The sequence below is a fragment of the Schistocerca gregaria genome, chromosome 2 (assembly GCF_023897955.1).
Source record: "Schistocerca gregaria isolate iqSchGreg1 chromosome 2, iqSchGreg1.2, whole genome shotgun sequence".
Lineage (NCBI taxonomy): Eukaryota > Metazoa > Arthropoda > Insecta > Orthoptera > Acrididae > Schistocerca > Schistocerca gregaria.
Window position 1 is genome coordinate 316,373,015 of NC_064921.1, and position 18,017 is coordinate 316,391,031.

Consider the following 18,017-nt stretch of genomic DNA (forward strand, 5'->3'; position numbering starts at 1 on the left):
TATTGCTTGTTTGTGTGTAGGATGATTACAAGACCCAAGTGGGAAGCATGAAGCGCCAGTTGCAAGAGGTTCAAGACCTAAATGCTAAAACAGAAACAAAACTAAGTTCTGCCTTGCAAAGTCTGCGTTCACTACAGGATGAGAAGGGAAGCCTAGAAATGAAGCTTGGACAGAAGCAGACAGCTCTACAAGCTCAGGTAAGTGTGTGACGAATAAAATCGTTTGTAAAGTTGTGTTTCAATGGAAGTGACGTACAGATCCAGCCAGGTGTAAATCTGTTTTACTAAAAGCTATTGGCATAAAGGCAAGAAAAGTGGATTCCAGTCTCTTTAATTATAGATCGTGCATATAAATTTAATGTCCACGACCACAATACAATGTATTGTCTGTATGGATTGCTTGCCAATACACTTAGCTCTCCTTCACAATCCATTTACATATAGTGTTCTGTGAAGTGTGTTCTTTTGTATTAAAGAATTACATTACCATGACAGCAGCTTGTGAGTAACATGGAGTGTTTTTGTAACTAGGCAGAACATTAACAGTAGGTGATATGATGTGCTCTAAAGATAGTATGAAAGCTAAAATGAAAAATTAATGATTATAGTTATGGAATATCCTGTCTGTAATGGAGGAACCACGTATCAAAAATCTTAATTCAACAATATTGATGTTTCACATTAATATTTCTTTAGTAGTTCTTTATGAGCCAGCTTTTGGATTTAACCCAATGCCAAGCAGACAGTCCACACAACATCAGTGAAAGTTCATAGCTGTATAAAGATTTTTTATATATCAAATGATAATAATGGCACTAATACTGTGTTGCATGGATAAACTGGTAAATGTGATGAACAGACTGAAAAAAGGGGGTAGGGGGTGGGGGAGGCAAAGGGGAGAATGGAGTCTATGCAATGTTTGTGTCGAACAGGTGTAACAAACATATTATTGTAATCAAGCCTAAAAATCAAGAATCAGCTGAGGAAAATGCAAATAATGTTTTTCAAAGAGTTATTAGGTGGTTTTCCGCAAATGGACTTTCATTGAACTTTGAAAAAACACTGTACATACAGTTCAGTACAGGGAAAGGCATAACACCAGAAATAAATATAGAGTGTGGGGGAAAATCTTTAGCTAAAGCAGATTGTTCAAAATTTCTGGGTGTCTGTATTGATCAGAATTTAAACTGGAAGACACACATTGACAATCTACTGAAACGATTGAGCTCAGCTACCTATGCTATTAGTGTCATTGCAAATTTTGGAGACAAGCATATCAGTAAGTTAGCTTACCATGCATATTTTCATTCGTTGCTTTCTTACGGAATCATCTTTTGGGGCAATTCATCACTAAGAAAGAACATATTTATTGCACAAAAACGTGTTATCAGAATAATGTCTGGGGCTCATCCAAGATCATCTTGTAGACAATTATTTAAAGAATTAGGGATATTGCCAGTAGCTTCACAATATATATACAGCCTAATGAAATTTGTTGTTAGTAACCCAGATCACTTCAGAATTAATAGCACAGTCCACAGCTACAATACTAGGAGACAGGGTGACCTTCACTACCGTTCATTGAATTTGACATTGGCACAAAAGGGGGTGAATTATACTGCCACAAAGATTTTTGGTCACTTGCCAAACAATATCAAAAGTCTGACAGACAACCAATCGGCATTCAAAAGTAAGTTAAGGGAATTCCTGAATGACAACTCCTTCTACTCCATAGATGAATTTTTAGACATAGGCTAAAGAAATACAGTAAGTATTAACAATTGTACCGTATATAAGACTAACAAAGATTATTTGGGATAAATGAATCTTTTGTACTTTGACACGTTCCACATCATTACGAAAGAATCGTCTTCATGATCCATTGAACAAGTAATATAACTAACTAACTAACTAACTATTATCTAATGGTGAGAAAAATATTAACTGGTTGCTGCTACTGTAGTGAGGCTGAACAATGAAACTATGTTTGTTCATTACAGACCAGGTGATTGGTGTTCATTAATAGCTAGAAGTTCAAATAATGTTAGTTTTCCATCTGTAGTTCCTCTATGGAAAACATGGCATCTAGTATCAAAAGAATGGCTTTCTTTAAGAGCATGTTCAGCAAAGGTGAGATCTTTCTTGTCATTCTCCGGCTCCTTTCATGCCCAGTTAGTCTAGTAGTAATAGCTCTGTCTGATTGACCTACAATAATTTGCCACACAGATTGCAGGAAACCCTGTGAATTCCGCCCTGTTCTAAAGTTGGAATCTTGTCTGTGCTGTTGAACAGAAAGTGGGAAACAGTATTATTAGCATAAAAAGCTTGAGTATATTTTTGGTATTTTTTGGATTTTAGTTAGCTGTCAAGTATCTGTCAAGTCCTACATACATATAGCATGTGGAAGCAGTTGTTACTGGAGTGGTTCAGCACTTTCTGAGGAGGATACAATAGCTCAGTTATCCTCTGTCTCTTATCTTACTGATTATGTTTTCAATTAGGGTAGCACTATAACCATAGCAGTTACCTTAGTAACATGGGTAATATTGGAAAACCCAGGTCAGGATGGCTGGACAGGGAATAAACCCCAGTCTCCCAAATGTCAGTCCAGTACTTTAAGAAAGGTGTAGGCACCTTGCTCAGTACGTGATTGGGAGGGGAATCACATATACATAATCTACATAGTGAATGCAACATGCATAAGAAGTAAATTATTGAACAAGAAATTTTGAAAATAAAAATACTACTGCTATTTTGTTAATTATTTTCAGTTAATGTTCAAAATCTGATTTGGTTTGTGGTATTGACAGTAAGCGTTGCACCATGGAGCAGAAAGTTTGTGTGTTGTGGGGCAATGGAAATTGGCAGGTTCTGCTGTGTCGTAAAGTGTCACATGTCTTTCAGAAACAATCTTTGTACAGCTATGAACTCTTGCTGATAGATGTAAACTATCTGTTTAGTATTAAACTATCCGATGATGGCTTAAAAAAACAAAAGCTGGTTCACAACAAACTATTAAATAAATATCGTCATGGAACATCAATACTGTGTATTTAAGTTTTTAATTAATGGTTATTTCATCCAAAATTTCCCACAAATGAGTGATAATATAGAAAACAACTTGATGTATACAGTGTTTTCATTTGAAACAAAACTAGTCTTCCCTAGTAACTACAAAAGTGTTGTGATGTTCATAGTGTAATTTTCTGAGATGTAAATTTTTAGTAATATATGCCTCCCCATAAAAATGCAAGGGGTAACTGGTTTTGATTTTCTAGCTACAATTTTGTGATCTTTGTCTTAATTTTCTGGCTGTGCCACAGTTCTTAATCTGAGAAAAAGGACTGTGAAAGAAATTATCTAAAATTATGATACTAAAACAAAGATGTAAAGAAGATGGAGAACATAGAAATTAAGTACGAAAAGGGACAAAGGCACTAACAACAGAAAATTTAATCTACAAGTGTGTTGTTGGAGGTATTGTGTGATGTGTGTAGACAGTTGATTAAAGAAAAAAATGTTTTTTATTTTATTATTATTTATGTGTGGGTCCAATAGGACCGCATGAGGTACAATCAGTCAATGTCACTTTTGATTGTTGGCCTTCTTTTGTGTCCAAATCTGTTTCATCCTATCAGAATGAAGTCCCTTTCTTTCATCAGACTACAGTGTTCCAGTCTGTTTCCTAATTTTCCTCTGACCAACTTTTCAGTCACATATCTTTTGTCTGAATATTTTTTCTGTCTGTAATGTCTGACTGAGTTATACTAGCTACTTTAAGACACTCCTTAATCACAGTGATCCATTTAATTGACTCTGCTTTTGCCTTACTTCTGTTTTCGTGGAAATCTACTATTTGTTTTGTCAACCTAGTGGGTGACATTCTTTTAACAATCCCCTAAAACTTGAGTCTTTGTTTTGTCACCATGTATGTCTGTGTATTCTTGTATTTCCTTATTACTTTTCAACCCATAAGCTTCACCATCAGTAATTTTGCAGCTAATAATCTTTCTTTTTTTTTATTTTGACATTCTTCAGTATCCCTCTTTTCTATTTAAAATTAAAGGTTTGCTCCATAAAGACATTCAGGTTTGATTACAGTGCTGCAATACCCAAGTTTACTGAATTTAGAAAGTGGTTTTTTTATTATAATATGCTGCCTTGCAACAGCTTTGGTGGTTTCATGCTAAAGGCACTGGTAGTTAAAATAAGAATGGTGGTTTTGGGCAGAATCCACTGGTACCCAAGCAATTATGAGAACTGGGGATAAAATATTGTTTGGCCAACCAGAGTTAGTGTAGTGTTTCGAGAATTTTAGCGTAAATTCAAGAACCACTCAGTGAGTGTGAGATGATAGAATCCTATCTATTGCGCGTCACATGTCTGTGTGTGCAGGTTTGAAATTCAGTTGTGAGAAAAATGTAGACGTGGTGGTCGAATGGCAGCAACAAGTACTTGTCAGGCGATCCATGGAAGTTTTAGTGAAACTGTACAGAAGAACCATGGAGCTTCTATGTTATACTGTGCTAATTGTGTCAGTGGCCATGGTTATAATATCGAGAACAGTTGAGAAGGTTCTCTTGAGAAAAACTCTTAGCCTGGTTGAAGAGAAGACGTGTATTAAGATTCACGTTGAGAATGAACATGGTGTTAAGCCAACTATCTCTTATATGTATATTAGTTTGTTTATGACATTTGGAGACATGAGAGACTTATGAAGCAGTATATATTTACATGAAAAGTGAGATTTGTAATATGTCTGAAGTTCAAATATACATCATAAGTTGAAGCAAATGAAATTGGTATGTCTACTTATTTTTTTAGTAGAGAAAGTATTAAGAAATTCCTGTACCTAGCAGCATACTTGCGTACTTTGGGAAAGAAAGGTGAAAGAGAGTTTTCAGCAGCAGGCTAGCCAGCAAAAAAGAAGTAGAAGTTATATTATTTCACACTTAAATTGTCATCCAAAGCCATCAGAATAGGTTTTCCAGATTTGCAGAAATCACTTTAAAGCAAATATCAGGATGGTTCTTAGATAAGGACGTAGCTGTTTTTCCTTCCCTATCCGTCTCCAACCTCAGTATATGTTATGATATCTCTCTAATAATTTCACTGTTGATGGTGCACAGAAATGTAATCTTATTTCCTTAATTACTCCATCAATTCCTGGACGTAAAACAATTTATTGTTGAAAAATTGAGTCCAATGAACACCCCATATGAGCCATAGCTATTTTGCTTACTTTCCAGAAACACACTTCATGGATGGATTCTGTTCATTTGTAAAACATTTAACAATGTGCTTTGTTCTTAAAAGAGACTATGACAAAAACAGGACATTTTTGTATTGAAGAAACACAATAATTCACAGCCAGAGGAAGACCTTTTCATCTTGCCTTCATACCTCACGAATACCTCTTTCGCTTGGGTCCTAAGTGACTGCCCCTCCCCTCTTTTTTGCTATGTAACCAAACATGTTCATCTTTTTCTGTCTTGGTGATAGAACCTGTGGTTTAGAAAGCTAGGAATTTTATTTTCTGTATATATAAAATAGAAAGAAACTTCCACATGGGAAAAATATATTAAAAACAAAGATTCCAAGACTTACCAAGCGGGAAAGTGCCGGCAGACAGGCACAATGAACAAAACACACAAACACACACAGAATTACTAGCTTACACACAGGTGTATGTGCGGATGGATGTGTGTGCGTGTGTGTGTGTGTGTGTGTGTGTGTGTGTGTGTGTGTGTGTGTGTGTGTGCGTGAGTGTACACCTGTACTTTTTTCCCCCTAAGGGAAGTCTTTCCGCTCCCGGGATTGGAATGACTCCTTACCCTCTCCCTTAAAACCCACATCCTTTCGTCTTTCCCTCTCCTTCCTGAAGAAGCAACCATCGGTTGCGAAAGCTAGTAATTCTGTGTGTGTGTGTGTGTGTTTGTGTGTTTTGTTCATTGTGCCTGTCTGCCGGCGCTTTCCCGCTTGGTAAGTCTTGGAATCTTTGTTTTTAATATATATATATATTTGCTTGGGGAGGCAATCTTTCAAGTGAGAAAAAACTTGAATGGCAGTGCCTTCTTTAAATTTTAATATGTGATTAGTGAAAGCAATTCAAGTGAATCATATCTTTCAGAAGTCAGTGTCTTCATTTTAAGATGTAGAATCACAAAAGTATTGAATGTTTCTAGTGCTCTTTCACAGTTCATATGTGTTATAAGATTCATTGTCAGCATGGCTTCCCATGTTCCATTTTTTATCACACCATAATATTTATTCATTGTGTTTCATAGCAAAATATATGTTTTCATGATAACATATTTTTGTTTAAATGGAAAAAATAGTAATTTTTAGCTACTATGAAGATTTCTAGGCGAATTATAATCAGAAGCAACATTTTTTTCTTTCAAAGTAAAACACTATTTGAGTGTGCACTCGAAAAATCTTTGTTTGGATAACTCATTATTTGAGTCATTAAATGTAGATAAATGTAATAAAAATGATTGATGAGAGAACATTGTTACAGGCTGATGCAATGCAGCAGAAATCAGAAGAGTTACAACAACTCAGGGAGAAAGTTACAACACTGGAATTGAACATGCAAAGTAGTTCAGAAGAGAAAGGTCAATATGAGGTAAAAATTTAACTTAAGTATATGACATTTTAATGCAAATTACTTCAATTTGAGAGAAAATAGCAAAATGCTTTTTCGGTACTCTTTACAACCACCTGATCTTAGATGAAAGGAACTGATACAATATATTATGTGTGTGTTATGTGTAGTAGTAAATAATTTTTTTTGTGTTTCTGACTGTTATCAACTATGTCATCTTTCCATATGTACTATGTCTCTTACTTTTGGATTAAAGCAGTTAATTTCAATACATAGTCTTTAATTCATAGCATATGGATAGAATTTATTGATGTTGATCATTTTATTCAAATCACATGACACAAGAGCCATTCTTAAAGCTAATACTGTGTAATCTCATTGTTTGGAATAGTTCTCAACTGGCTGATCGAAGCTAACAGTAATTTTAGATACATACTGATAGTGCGAAACAAAGTTGGCAAGTTCTTGACAAGTTTAGATTAATATTCAAATTATCCACAGAGATGAGAGATATAGTGCCTGTCTCATCCACCACACATAACACAAAACAAAAGACTGGTGTTAAGTGTGTGACACTATAAAATGATACAAGATGTTTGATATTCTCAGAAATATTAGTACAAGCTACACAGAAAATGTGTAATATACAATAGGTACAAGAACAAAGAGTTAACAATAACAATAGAAACCATAAGAGAAGTGGTCAGATTAAAAAAGGGCATAAAGCAGAAATTCAGTATTTTTCTCCTACTCATTAACCTGTACACTGAAGCAGCACTGATGAAAATAGAAAAAAGTTTCAGAAGTGAGATTAAAACTCAGGATGAAAGAATATTGCTATCACTAGAGAAATTGAAAAATTACAGATTACTGTACCTGCAGAATGGATTTAACAGTATAATGAACACACAATGTAGAATGAGAGTAGAAAAAAGTAATGAGGGGTAGCAGAAATGAGATCAGTAATAAATTGGGGACTATACAGTGTATGATGACAAAATTCTGCTTTGTGATGAATGAAGAACAGAAGATATAAGAAACAAGCTAGCACAGTCAGAGGGCATCCGTAGGTAAAATAAGTGCACTAATATGAAACATCTAAGGAAGTAGTTTCTGAGGCTATATATCTGAAACACAGCATCAGATGGAAGTGATCGCATGAGTGACAGAAAACAAAAAAAGAAGAAAATTGAAGTGTTTGAAATTTGGCGTTACTGAAGGGTGCTGAAAATTAAGTAGACTATTGAGAAAAAAATGGTATGATCCTCTGCAGAATCAATGAAGCAGGAGATACATGGAAAACACAAAATAGAACACAGGTAAACAGAGCACAAGATATTATGGAATAACTTCCATGGCACTAGGAGTCATACAGGAGAAACTTATGAAGAAAAAACAAGGGACAAGATGAAATTAACTAGAGATGACAAACAGAGAGCATACAAAAAATTATCCTCTGAAGAAAGTGCCAGATTTTGCCTCTGTAGTTCCACACTTTCCTTCGGGCTTCCTGGCAGTTTCAAAAAGCCCATTCTTTGATGAATTCTTATCAGAATTGTGACAGAAAGACATAGCTAAAAGTATTTTGTTACAAGACAAGAAGTGAATGAGGTCCAATCTGACCCATTCTTGAATGGAAGCTCTGGTGTAAATTGTATCATGTGGATATTTGGATGAGAATTGCATATAATGAACTTAATTCATCCCTGTTCATCAAGTGTGACTGTTTCCAGTGGACAAAGATATTCTGTGGACTGTGAAAGACTAGAAACTTGTTATCTGCTCTGGAGAATCATATTCCATCCAAATATCCACATGGTATATTCATTGTAGACCTAAAGACATGTGTCTACAAGGAAATAAACTTCAGCGAATCACTTGCAGAAGCTACTTTTGCAAGTTCTTTGACGTTAAAACACTGCCAGCAAGTCGACTTTTGCATGTTTTGCTTCCACAAGTTAGTGGAAACAGTTTCTTGCATCCTCCTCGAAATACTTCTCGAATTTGTCTGTTGTGGGAAATTTTCCCAAACTTTGCAGAAGTTTTGTGTTTTCAACACTGACACGAAAATGCCAGCCTTGAAAAGAAGAGTGGCACAAAGACATGTGTGCCAAAACAAATGTGGCCTTAGAACCACTAAATATATATAACAGATCACCACCAGCTAAAGAAGTGCAAATTGAATTTACCAATTACTTTGTTTCACTAGAAGAGGAAGTAGAATGCCGGTGCAGGTGTCTTTAAATTTTAGTTGATTTTTTGGAGTCAGTGTAAACATAAATGTGTAATAAATAGTGTTTACAAAAATCAAAGACTAGGTAATAGGTGACCTCATGATGATATAGCTTGACATATTTTTGTGTCCCATTTTTAAAAATTTGGTTGTACAATAGACAAAAGCTATTCAAAACTATCACACAACATTCTTTGAAAGTTTGTAAGAGGGACATTTGAAAAGTCCAAGAGATAGCACCACCGGCGTGTATCGAGGTCATGTTTAGCTAGTAGCATCTTTGGAAAGAACACACACGAAGTTTCAGCCATACTGGTCTATTTCTTTGTGTTTGGCATTCGTGTGAATTACGGAAGTAGAGTGATTGTCAAAAAATGGACGAAAAAGAATTACGTGTGGTGATTAAACAGTACTTTATGCTAGACAAAACGCCTCAGGAGACAAAAGAGAAGCTTGATAAACATTACAGTGACCCTGCACCTTTCATTAGAACAGTTTATTAGTGGTTTCAAAAATTTTGGTGAGGCCATATGGGCACAAATGATGCTGAACATTCTGGACACCCTGTGGAGGCTACAACTCCAGAAATCATTGATAAAATCCATGATATGGTGATGGATGACAGAAGAGTTAATGTGCATGAGATTGCTAGTGCTGTGGGCAGCTTGAATGAATGGGTACATAATATTTTGCATAAACATTTGGACATGAGAAAGCTATCTGGAAGATGGGTTCCACGATTGCTCATGCTTAATGGAATCATGTGAGGTCTTGCAAGGAATGTTTGCAGCTATTCAGGAAGAATCCACAGGACTTTAAGTGTAGTTTTGTCACTGTGGATGAAACACGGATACATTACTATACTCATGAGACCAAACAACAATCTAAACAATGGGTTACCAAGGGAGAATCTGCACTAAAAAAAGGCGAAGACCATTCCTTTGGCCAGAAAGGTTATGGCAACTGTCTTTTGCGATTCACAAGGGATAATCCTCATCAACTCTCTGGAAAAGGATTCCAACTCTTTTCAAATCCTCCCTATTCTCCAGACTTGGCTCTCTCAGACTACTATTTGTTCCCCAATTGATAGTGTGCATTGATAACTTAAATATGTGCATCTCTGTATATATTTCTTTACCCAAATATTTCTTTTTTCCTAACTTTTAGTTTTCTGTCATGATTCTTCTTCAGTAATAATAATTCAACAATGGTGATGACTGCTCTGGATTTTAAATACAGCACCATAAACTTACACTTGCCTGTCTCACGATGAGACTTTATTGGAAACACTTCTGCAAGGACTTGCAGCAAGTTCCTGAAATTAACCTTCCCAGGTGACTTGCAGAAGTAAACTTGCGCAAGTTTTTGTTCTAATGTAAGCACCTCACCAAGTCCTTGCAGAAGTTACTTTTGGAAGTTAATTGCTAGTGGACACATGCCTTAAGGAAGCATTCTAGAACGAGTATATGCAAGTGAGGGTATAAATTTGGGGACACTTTTTTCTAACAAATTTAGTTACTGAAAAATGAATGTAAAAGACTGAGCATTAGGTCACTCATGGTTAATGTAGCTGTTCAGTACTTATATAAAGTTGTCAGCAGTGTGTATTTCATTTTATTGTGTAACTTTTTTATACACTCTGTTAAGGAAGACTATTAAGCCTGTAAAATGGAATTATTTTTTGTCTTTTCAGGATAAACTGGAAAAGTTAAAGCAAGCATTATCAAAATGTGAGGGAGAAAAACGGAACTTGCAAGAGGAATTGAGCCGTAGTGAATCACGTGCAACCAAACTAGAGCTGCAGCGCATGGGGCTTGAAGGAGATCTTCAGCGGCTTCACATGATGCTTCAGGAGAAAGATGCACTTTTGCAGGTCACTACTAATAATGGAACTATTTACTGTAATCATAAAGGAACCCTGCTGGCCTGCTGTGATAACAGTTGCTGAGAAAAAAAAAAGCGAGTGATATGTGTAGGAGATATCAGCTTAACTTTCAGACTAATGCCAAACTTAAGCAGAGTATAGCCATGTGCACTAAACTGGCAGTTTCTTGTAGCAGTCATACGTCCTCTTAATTTAATGCTATCAAGAGTAAAAGATATAATATACAGGGTGATTCAAAAAGAATACCACAACTTTAAAAATGTGTATTTAATGAAAGAAACATAATATAACCTTCTGTTCTACATCATTACACAGAGTATTTAAAAAGGTTTTTTTTCACTCAAAAACAAGTTCAGAGATGTTCAATATGGCCCCCTCCAGACACTCGAGCAATATCAACCCGATACTCCAACTCGTTCCACACTCTCTGTAGCATATCAGGTGTAACAGTTTGGATAGCTGCTGTTATTTCTCGTTTCAAATCATCAATGGTGGCTGGGAGAGGTGGCCGAAACACCATATCCTTAACATACCCCCATAAGAAAAAATCGCAGGGGGTAAGATCAGGGCTTCTTGGAGGCCAGTGATGAAGTGCTCTGTCACGGGCTGCCTGGCGGCCGATCCATCGCCTCGGGTAGTTGACGTTCAGGTAGTTACGGACAGAAAAGTGCCAATGTGGTGTCGCTCCATCCTGCTGTGCTTCTTGTTCGAGCTGAGGGAACAGCCAATTCTCTAACATCTCCAGATACCATAGTCCAGTTACAGTAGCACCTTCGAAGAAAAAGGGACCAAAAACTTTATTGGCTGAAATGGCACAGAAAACGTTCACCTTAGGCGAGTCACGTTCATACTGAGTTGTTTCCCGCAGATTCTCAGTGCCCCATATACAGACATTGTGACGGTTGACTTTCCCGTTAGTGTGGAAAGTTGCTTCATCACTAAACACAATCTTTGAAACGAAAGATTCATCTGTTTCCATTTGAGCAAGGATAAAATCACAGAAATCGATTCTTTTAATCTTATCAGCTGCAGACAGTGCTTGAACCAATTTCAGACGATAAGGTTTCATAACTAACCTTTTTTGTAGGACTCTCCAAACAGTTGATTGTGGAATTTGCAGCTCTCTGCTAGCTCTGCTAGTCGATTTTCCTGGGCTGCGAACAAATGCTTGGTGGATGCTTGCTACATTTTCATCACTCGTTCTCAGCCGTCCAGAACGTTTCCCTTTGCACAAACACCCATTCTCTGTAAACTGTTTATACCAACGTTTAATACACCACCTATCAGGAGGTTTAACACCATACTTCGTTTGAAATGCACGCTGAACAACTGTCGTCGATTCACTTCTGCCGTACTCAATAACACAAAAAGCTTTCTGTTGAGTGGTCGCCATCTTAGCATCAACTGACGCTGACGCCTAGTCAACAGCGCCTCAAGCGAACAAATGTACAACTGAATGAAACTTTATAACTCCCTTAATTCGCCGACAGATAGTGCTTAGCTCTGGCTTTTGTCGTTGCAAAGTTTTAAATTCCTAAAGTTGTGGTATTCTTTTTGAATCACCCTGTACATTTCAATAGTCACATCCTGAAATACACTGTTGTCAGATAATTTGTATTATATGCTTGGAAGATAAGATTGTAGTAACTTCATCCAGTCACAGTGCTTGCCTGCTTCTTTAAGATATTGGGAGAAATCATGTATGTTAGCCGTATGGAACACACTATTCCAAAATAAGATACTTAGTCTCAGTTTGTATTTCAAAGACTCTCCACAGAAAAAGTCATCTTTCAATTCATGATTTAGATGACACAAAATTTAATAACAAAATAATTGCCAACTGATGTTTTGCATAATTTGTCAAAATCATTTTTGCAGTTCATAGTGTTATAGAGAAGCTCAGGTAGTATGGTATCTAAGATCTTGCTGGTAACTGGTATTCATCCTATGTATCTAAAAGAATGCTGAGAGTGACATTTAGTAACCAAAGAATGACACCAATGAAAGATCACACTCTAACAACATTAAGGAGCCATTGAGTACATACAGGCTCATTTAAAGTACATTTAAAAGTAGACTAAGCTATCAAACAATGTCTAGATCATATTCTGTTACATATAAAAGATTTACCATTGTAATCCAAGAAGTTGCAGTACATAAAAAGGTAAATTAAATTTCTGTGAATATTATTGACTGTTTCTCTGCAAATGGGCTGTCACTGGACTTACATAAAACACAGCACATGCCATTCAGTATTTCACACAAGTTGATCATACCATTAAGATAATGAAATAGGGAAAAGCAATAAGTCAAACAGAATATTCAAAATACTTGAGTATTTAAATTGATAAGAACCTGAAGTGGAACCCACATAATGCATATCTTCTTAAACATTTAACCTCTGCTTACCAACATCTTGCAGAAACCCCTTCATGGACTTATACTTGCATGCCAAAATATATACTCCTTCAAGATATTTTTGGTTAATAACAAGAGTGAATTTAGTATGAACTCAGTAATTCACAACAATTCTAGAAATCCCTATCTAAGATTCAGAATGGACCTTTATATCATGCTTCAAAAGTATAGCAGGTTTGTCAGTAGACATCAGTCAGGAAACTGGAGATCCCCAAGTATTTAAAAACACAGGAAAGAAAATTTCATTAACTGTTCCTTCTACAATTTATCAGAATATGTGACTCAAGAATATAAATTACATGTAACTCTAATATTTGTGTTGGATAGAGCCTGAATGTGCGGTATAAACACAGTCCAGTCACATTAATGTGATCACCACCTATGTTCAATGTCAACGTGCAATAACCACTCTCATATGGCAGGTGGCAGCACCAGTAGTAGGGTATAAAAATGCATGTCAGGGGACACAGAAAACAGTGCAGTTGTTGTAATGCAGAAACAGAGTGCATTATCTGACTTCAGAAAGGATACGTTCATTGGCTTCTGGGCCAAGATTGGAAACATTTCCGAAGCAGCTATGTGTGTGAACTGTCTGCATGCCATTGCGTTTAAAGTATGCCATGCATGACAAAATGTCACTATCTGAAACTGCCACTGTGGTCGTGTGTGTGAGTTGTGTTTACATGAATTTGTGTATGTTTACTACTTTAGAAGAAGGTCTTTTGGCCAAAAGCTCAGATGTATAGCAGTCGTTTTGTTGTATTTGTCTGTGACTCAATATCTCCTACATATGGTACATAGCAATCTATCCTTTTCATAATATTGCCACCGTCATCGTCTTTTGTAAGTTAAAGCTGATTTGTTCACTTTTGAATGCTGTGAACCAGTTGTAAACTTATTTCTCTATTCTGCTAATAGTGTATAGTAATGATTTGTTTGTGCCTTTAGTGAATATGCTTGTTTCATTTATGAACATAACAGTTTTTGAAGAGTTCTCTTGATATCTTTGGTAAGTCTTTATGTATGTCAAGAAAGCAACTGGGCCAAGTACTAAACTTCGTGGGGCTCCATATTTAACATTTCCACACTCTGAATCTATAATTTATTAATGTGGGCCTTAATTTTCTTTTGTTGAGATATGACTCAGTCTATGCAAGGGGATGTAATAAATAAGATAAAATTTTAATTTCCCTTGTAGAATTTTATGATCTATCCAATCAAGGATCTTGACAGGCTCGTAGAGAATACCACCAATGTGATTTTTCTTGTTTATTTCTACCAGAACTGAGTTTGTGAGGACATTTCTTGCTTTCTCGGCAGAGAACTCTTTCCAGAAAACAAACTAAATGTTTGTTAAATGGTTGTCAGAAAGCTACTTTCTTAATATAAGAAGAAACCCATAGATCTTATAATTAAATTATCCCTGGGCCATTTAAGTCTCATCTTTACCTACAAGATTTAAATGTGTTGGGGAAAAGGCATCAAGGGATCACCAGTTTAGTATAGAAGGGAAGCAATGAGGGTAAAAATTGTAGAGGGAGACCTTTCACACTCCAGTTTTTTTTTACATAGTCCGATTCTAGCCACTGTCATGAATAATGATGATGATGATGATGATGATGATGATGATGATGATGATGATGAAATGATGAGGACAACACAAACACCCAGTCCCCAGGCAGAGAAAATCCCCATCCCAGCCGGGACTGAACCCGGGATCCCATGATCCAGTGGCAGGAATGCTATCCACTAGATCGTGAGCTGTGGACCAGTCTTTAGACTGAAGATCACAGCAACAAGAAGTGCACGACTAAGCTGATGGCATAACTATAGCCTAGAAAATGAAGACCATAAATGTCAAATATGGAAAAGAATCATATAGTAACAAATTTTTGTACATTTGTAGGAGGGAGTGCCATGAACAATATACTAAAAATCGTGACTGGGAGAGGGGTGTGTATGAAGGACACGTTTGCATGTTTTCATTGAACAACTCAAAAACTGCAGGCTCTAGCAAAAATGTACACTACATTCAATTTACTGCAGAAAATGACCTATTCATTTTCTTCTCAATAGTTTGCACACAGAGAGCAAGAGAATACTGAAATTCTTGTGCGCTGTGCATCCACTTTAGCTTAGGTGGGTTTTGTAGGCCAATTTTTTGTAGTTTCTAAATTGTTCATCTCATCTTCCTCTGCACCACTGTGGTATGTTGTACACAGTTATTGTTCTCTCTCTCTCTCTCTCTCTCTCTCTCTCTCTCTCTCTCTCTCTCTGTGTGTGTGTGTGTGTGTGTGTGTGTGTGTGTGTGTGTGTGTGTGTGTGTGAGAGAGAGAGAGAGAGAGAGAGAGAGAGAGAGAGAGAGAGAGAGAGAGAGAGTGGGGGGGAGGGGGGGCAGCAAACCATCTTTTTTTGTATCTCTGTTTGGAGTTTATGAAGGAAGGAAAGACATTCCTCGACCGAGGTATTGTTGAACAGCAGATATGCACATCTTGAACAATGAGCCTGACCTTCAGACTTGTGTTTGTCATTAGCCAGAATGGCGACAGAAATTCTCGCCCTCCCCCCTCACCTCACCCTGTGTGTGTGGGGGGGGGGGGGGGATTATAATGAGTAATTTTGTTACATTGTAGTCCCCTGTTTGCCTGTTAGCAATCTGTTTGCCTGATACCAAACTTGTTTATTTATAAATTGCAGAAAATGCAAGAGAAATGCGACACACAGGCTCGTAGCTTGACAGGCTTGGAAGAACGATGTGCATCCCTGAAGACAACAATTGAACAATTAAACCTTGCTCTGGAGCGTGCAAGTACAGCTGAACAGGAGCTTCGAACAGAAATACAAGCACTTGAGCGAGCTCTTGCCGATTCTAGTTCCACTGCCCAGAGTAGTATGGAGAGGCTTAAACAGGTATTTATTGCTTGTTTCAATATGATTAGTGTAGATATTGTGATATTTCTGGATTTATCTCTTAAAAAACACTATCAGTTTTCGACATCAACATTACAGCTACTTGCCACAACTGCTTGTTGAGTATGGGTTTGAGTCACTCAAAACCAAATCTTTAGTTATCAGTTTCTTATGCAAAGTTCATGAAGGGATATGTTTACTACATCATTCAGTATTTTTCTACAGAAGTTCATTCGCCATCATCATATCAGAAATACTGCAGTATTTGTGTTAAATGTTGTCAAATGTTGAACTCTTGTTTCACTTTCCTTCCTTCCCATTTATCCAATGTTTTTCTTGGCAAGCATGTACCTTCACCCTAGCAGTAACAAAATATACATAATAAGAAAAAAATGGTCAGTTTCAAAACTGTGACTCAGGTGTAGTAATGATTTCAATTTTCCATTATTTTACTGATGTAACAATCACTCTGTAGTTTATATTTTGGAAATAAGGATATGATAGTGGATAGTCTGGGTAGAACACAGATAACATCGGAATTAAAGAGAACAACTCAGTGAATTGTAGAGGCACTCAGTTGTCAACATAGGTATAAATAAGTTAAAAATATTCTAGCTTTCAGGCGACTTCTTCTTTACTTGCAAATATCTTTTCTGAGACTTTTGTATCTGCTTCATTATTTGCTTTTTATAGATACTTTGAACAGATGGAAATTTGTAGTCAGGCTAGGAGCTTGAAACTGGTGTAATGAAATCACAGAATTTTATCTCATGGTTGTCAGAAACAGGAGGAGCAACAACTTTAGATTTTATTGTTTGAAGGTAATGCACAATTTGCAGAGCTCATAGTAGTTTATGTAATAATAAAAATTATTGTGATTTGTCAGATTATCTCATTATGATTGATAAATGTTGTGCATCTCGTATACATTATTGTGATTTGTCAGATTATCTCATTATGATTGATAAATGTTGTGCATCTCGTATACAGCAGAGTTGTTTCCCTAACTGGAAAAAATGGAAACAACAACTTGGCTATACACCTGGAAGCACTATGTTAATAAAAATTATTATTATGACCTAAACTATTAGAAACAGCATCCATCATTTTTATTGACGATCATATATTTCTCAGTCACTGTCGTAGGCCTTAAGTTATTTACACAGTATTATCTCTGATAACATTTTGTTTCCAAGTTTTATGCAAAGATAACATATGTGTCCATACTTCACAGGCAACTGCATGATGTGTGGAGGAGGTACTTTGTACCTTATCCCTATCCAATTGTTGCAGTCTTTTCAATTTCAGTCATCGATACTATACAGGAGAAGCAGTTTTTGTACTTTCTCAGTTTACCTTAAATGCCACCACCTCATTGCTCAGAAAAGAATAGACAGTCTTTCAAATTACTTTCATATTTAAATTTGGCTACAATTGTGAAAGTTGCAGCTCACATACTTCTCTTTTGTTCATTACATTCGTTGTATCATTTCACTCAAAGCTTGTTTTGATTGGCAGAAGAAGTGTTTGGCATTTGGCTCCCAGCAGTAGCAGCCAGATGTGGCATAACTACTTAAATCAGTTGTGTGAATAAAATTACAAATTTATTGGTACCAGGAGTGTTTCATTTTAGAATCTTTCCCCTTTTTATTTTCTGTCCAATTTCTCTATAGTCATTGTAATGAACCCAATCTCTCTCTCTCTCTCTCTCTCTCTCTCTCCCCCCCTCCCCTCCCATCTTCCCAACTGTGCTTCTGTGTTACATGTAAGTGTTTTATATACACTAATTATCTCCACAGTGTAAAATAACATGACATTTTCATTTATGAAGGCGTTCATCCATAGGGCCTGTCAAGTCTCAAGTTGAACAAATGTGATTCACTGACAGTCACCTTATAAAGATGGACAGCTTTAAGGAACGTAAAGGAGACAAATTACTTGTTATTTTCTTTTTTCTTGCATTAC

The 18,017-nt window shown here is 36.5% G+C and overlaps 1 protein-coding gene across 1 annotated transcript in view; it reads left to right on the forward strand.

Moving 5' to 3' along the window:
• Window positions 1-18,017, forward strand: part of LOC126336939 (rootletin) — a 409,210-nt gene that overhangs the window by 363,775 nt on the left and 27,418 nt on the right. Inside the window, exons 26-29 of the mRNA XM_050001116.1 lie at window positions 21-197; window positions 6,520-6,627; window positions 10,533-10,712; window positions 15,840-16,052. Of these exons, the coding sequence (XP_049857073.1) occupies window positions 21-197; window positions 6,520-6,627; window positions 10,533-10,712; window positions 15,840-16,052 (678 nt within the window). The remainder of the gene's footprint in view (window positions 1-20; window positions 198-6,519; window positions 6,628-10,532; window positions 10,713-15,839; window positions 16,053-18,017) is intronic.